The sequence below is a fragment of the Myotis lucifugus genome, unplaced genomic scaffold (genome assembly GCF_000147115.1).
Source record: "Myotis lucifugus unplaced genomic scaffold, Myoluc2.0 scaffold_1282, whole genome shotgun sequence".
In the NCBI taxonomy this organism is placed as follows: domain Eukaryota; kingdom Metazoa; phylum Chordata; class Mammalia; order Chiroptera; family Vespertilionidae; genus Myotis; species Myotis lucifugus.
The window spans coordinates 20,743-23,914 of record NW_005872330.1 but is presented as its reverse complement, the minus strand read 5'-3'; the positions used below and the strand labels follow the sequence as shown (position 1 = coordinate 23,914).

Below are 3,172 nucleotides of genomic sequence, written 5' to 3'. Positions count from 1 at the left end.
GGGCATTTCCCATCAGCACAGGAAGTCCTACTGGACAGCACTGACTGAAGCACGTTGTATACTGATGGGAAAGAGCCTGGAGAGAGGGAGGTGGAAGATGGAGAAATGCTTCCTGAGGAGGTGAGAGGGGAGGGGATGGCCAGTCCCCCGGGGAGGGGCGGGGTTCTGGTAGGCAGGGCCAGAGGAGGGACTGGCCATCCGTTTGGCAAAGCAGGTGAGAAGGAAAAGGCAAGGCAGGTATACCGGAGGCTGCAGGCGTGGTGGGGAGGTGAGGCTGTCCTTGGTCGTGGCTCCTCTTTTGTCACTGAGAAAGGAGGCTCCGTGTGTGGGGGGGGTGGGGGGGAGGTCTGGGGAGGGAAGAAGGTAGGAAAAAGCTCCCCTGGGGAGTGAGGACACGGACTTACTGGGGAAACCACACACACTGCGAAACATTTCACAGAAGGGAAGCAGGACACAGGGACACTGAATGAGGGAAAGCGTCTTAGGTGGGGAGAGGTCAACTCAGATTTTTTTTTTTCTTAGATCCTGGTCGTGTTGACAAGCACAGCCACAACGAGGTTGCAGGACCACAGCAAAGTTTCCCGCTGGCTGCCCTTTCCTGGTTCTTCCTCCTCCATCCCACTCCAGTCTCAGGAAGAATGGCATGGGTTCTATTTTCAGTTAAAATGGTTCCCTCCACCCGCCTCTGTCTAAACTGCTTATCCAGGCCTCGCTCCATCTCAACTTACAGCCCTGGCTGGCTTGTGCATTCCCATAAATTATAGAAGTGGACGTATTAAAAATGGCAGAATTAGGCAGGAGTTCCACACAGCCCTCACCTATAAGCAGTGAATAACAGACATTCATAGATGACAGTAACACTGCACGAAAGACATATCCCACGTTTCAACAAAATCCCCAAGCTACTCCTCCCTGTCTCTCCACGACAAAAAAAAAAAAATTATTCTCTAACATTTTCTTTATGAGTAAACGTTTTCATTTCCACAGAACTATTTGATCTCAACCGGTCGGAGTTTCAATATTTGTTTTTGATCACGCAAGTGTGCTGGGTCGGTTTGGGATTGGCTGAGGGGGGTGGGGGAGGGACAGGGAGTTAAAATTACCAGATCCCTTTATCTCCCATCTTGAGATCTACATTTGCCAACTCCTTCCCATGCATTTTTTTTTTAAAGTATGAAATCTGAGAGCTGCAAAGGTTCCCACTGCTCAAAGAACAGCCCTGTCACAGTCTATCGAGGAGTCACTGGGAATGTTACAGTCTGCTTCCCGGCCAGGGGGCCCCTGGTTAAAGCTCCCCGTTTCTGTACGGGTGAAACCCCTTGAGTCTGCACCAGGGTCTGAAGCACATGTCCTGGCCCCTCTCTGTTCCCCTGCCCTGCTCATGTTGGTCCGGAGCCCCCATACTTCCCTTCCTCAGAATTCCTCTTGGCCTGCCGCTGGTTCCTTCAAGCATGGTGCAGACCCCACAGATAGCGTTCACCAGGTGAAAGGACTCCAGAAACTCTTCTGGAGCCAGGCACATAACGCCACTGACCCACGGGAGCTGGGTCCAGCCCCCAGGACAATCTTTTTTTTTTCTTCTTTAACATATTTTATTGATTTTCTACACAGAGGAAGGGAGAGGGATAGAGAGTTAGAAACATCAATGAGAGAGAAACATCGATCAGCTGCCTCCTGCACACCCCCCACTGGGGATGTGCCCGCAACCAAGGTACATGCCCCCGACCGGAATCGAACCTGGAGCCTTTCAGTCCACAGGCCGACGCTCTATCCACTGAGCCACACCAGCCAGGGCCCCCAGGACAATCTTGCCCCTTTCCCCTCCTCGCCCATCCCATACAGGAAAGCAAGCTCTCTAGACCCACAGAGCACAAGTCTTTGGGTCATGATAAGGCCGCTAAGCGCAGCAGCAAGGGACAGAGAGATTAACGAACTCTGATTCACTTGCAGATCCCCCCCCCCCACCCACCCACCCACAGTCAGGCTGTGGCTTCCCTCTGCCCACACACAGTGTCCCTCTACTAATATCAGCTGACCAACCTGGGGGAAGGTACCAAACCACTTCAGGCCTCAGTTTCCTCACCTGTGAAATGGGCCTAACAGCCGTTCCCTGAACACTGAGGTCCCATCCTCCAAGTGCACTCACAACGGGTGAGCAAATGTAAGGAGTTTAACTGCTATCAGCACAGTGGCTGGCTCCCTGACTCACGGCGCCTACTACTCTGAGCGGCGCCTGGAGAGATCAATCCTGCTTTTTAAATTACTTTATAGACTCAGAAGCATTAGTCACTTCGACAGAGTATGTCAACTTCTCTCCTGAGCATCTCGGTGGTTTCCAAGACTGAAGCCTCACCTAGCTCCTCACCGACTGCCATCATCCGCAGCCATCGCCAACACACTCAAAGTCCACCCTCCCTGTGCCCGGGGGTTATTATTATTTCCTTTCCAGGAAAACTTGGATTTCCATTTTGTTTGTCATAAACCCAATAGTGGAGAAGGAGAAACTGCACCTACACTCACAGACACAGGCCCCGGAGTGGACCGCGCCCGGGAGCGAGGGGACCGCCGCATGGCCGAGGCAGCAGAGCCGGCCGGGCGCCGATCCGCGCGCGGTGCTCCCGCGGCTTGGAGAGATGGGCCCCGGGCCCGGGGCGGAGGGCGCGGGGTCGGTGGCGCGCTCGCTCCAGGCTCCGAGCAGACGCGGCGGAGGCCCGCAGCCCTCCAGCGCGGCGGGCGCACTCACCCCATCTCCGGCGCTCTCCCTCGCCCGCGGCGGCTCCGACGGGGCCTCTGGCGCTCGCTGTCTGCCCGCCTGGCAGCTGCTCCCCGCGCAGCACATGCGGGTCGCCCGTGCGCGCCCGGCTCAGCCCCGGCGCTGCTCCATTTCCGCGGGGCTGCGCTGCTACTGGCCGCCCACCGCCAGGGCGGCCAGGCAGGCCGGCCGGGCAGGCGGGGGCTGAGCCACCAGGGGCAGGGCAGCCGCGTTCGGGCCGGTGCCCGCCCCCGCCCCCGCTCCTTACGTAACCCTCGTGGCCCCCCAGGCCCCTGCGCCCCAGCCCCAGGGGCGGGGGGGTGCCAGCGCACCGTAGCAAACCGGGCCTCCCTGGCAGACCCTTCCCCTTTTGCGATTTTTGCGTCTGTGCGCTCCTGCTGTTTCGCCCCCCCAGGAGCT

At 57.4% G+C, this 3,172-nt stretch overlaps 1 protein-coding gene across 1 annotated transcript in view; it reads right to left on the bottom strand.

The window, feature by feature from the left end:
* The window catches only part of LOC102433558 (homer protein homolog 2-like), a gene marked incomplete at its 3' end in the record, with an annotated part of 56,928 nt that extends 54,011 nt beyond the window's left edge, over positions 1-2,917 (bottom strand). Inside the window, 1 exon segment of the mRNA XM_014449615.2 lies at positions 2,744-2,917. Within this exon segment, the coding sequence (XP_014305101.2) occupies positions 2,744-2,748 (5 nt within the window).
* Positions 2,918-3,172: the final 255 nt, after the last annotated feature.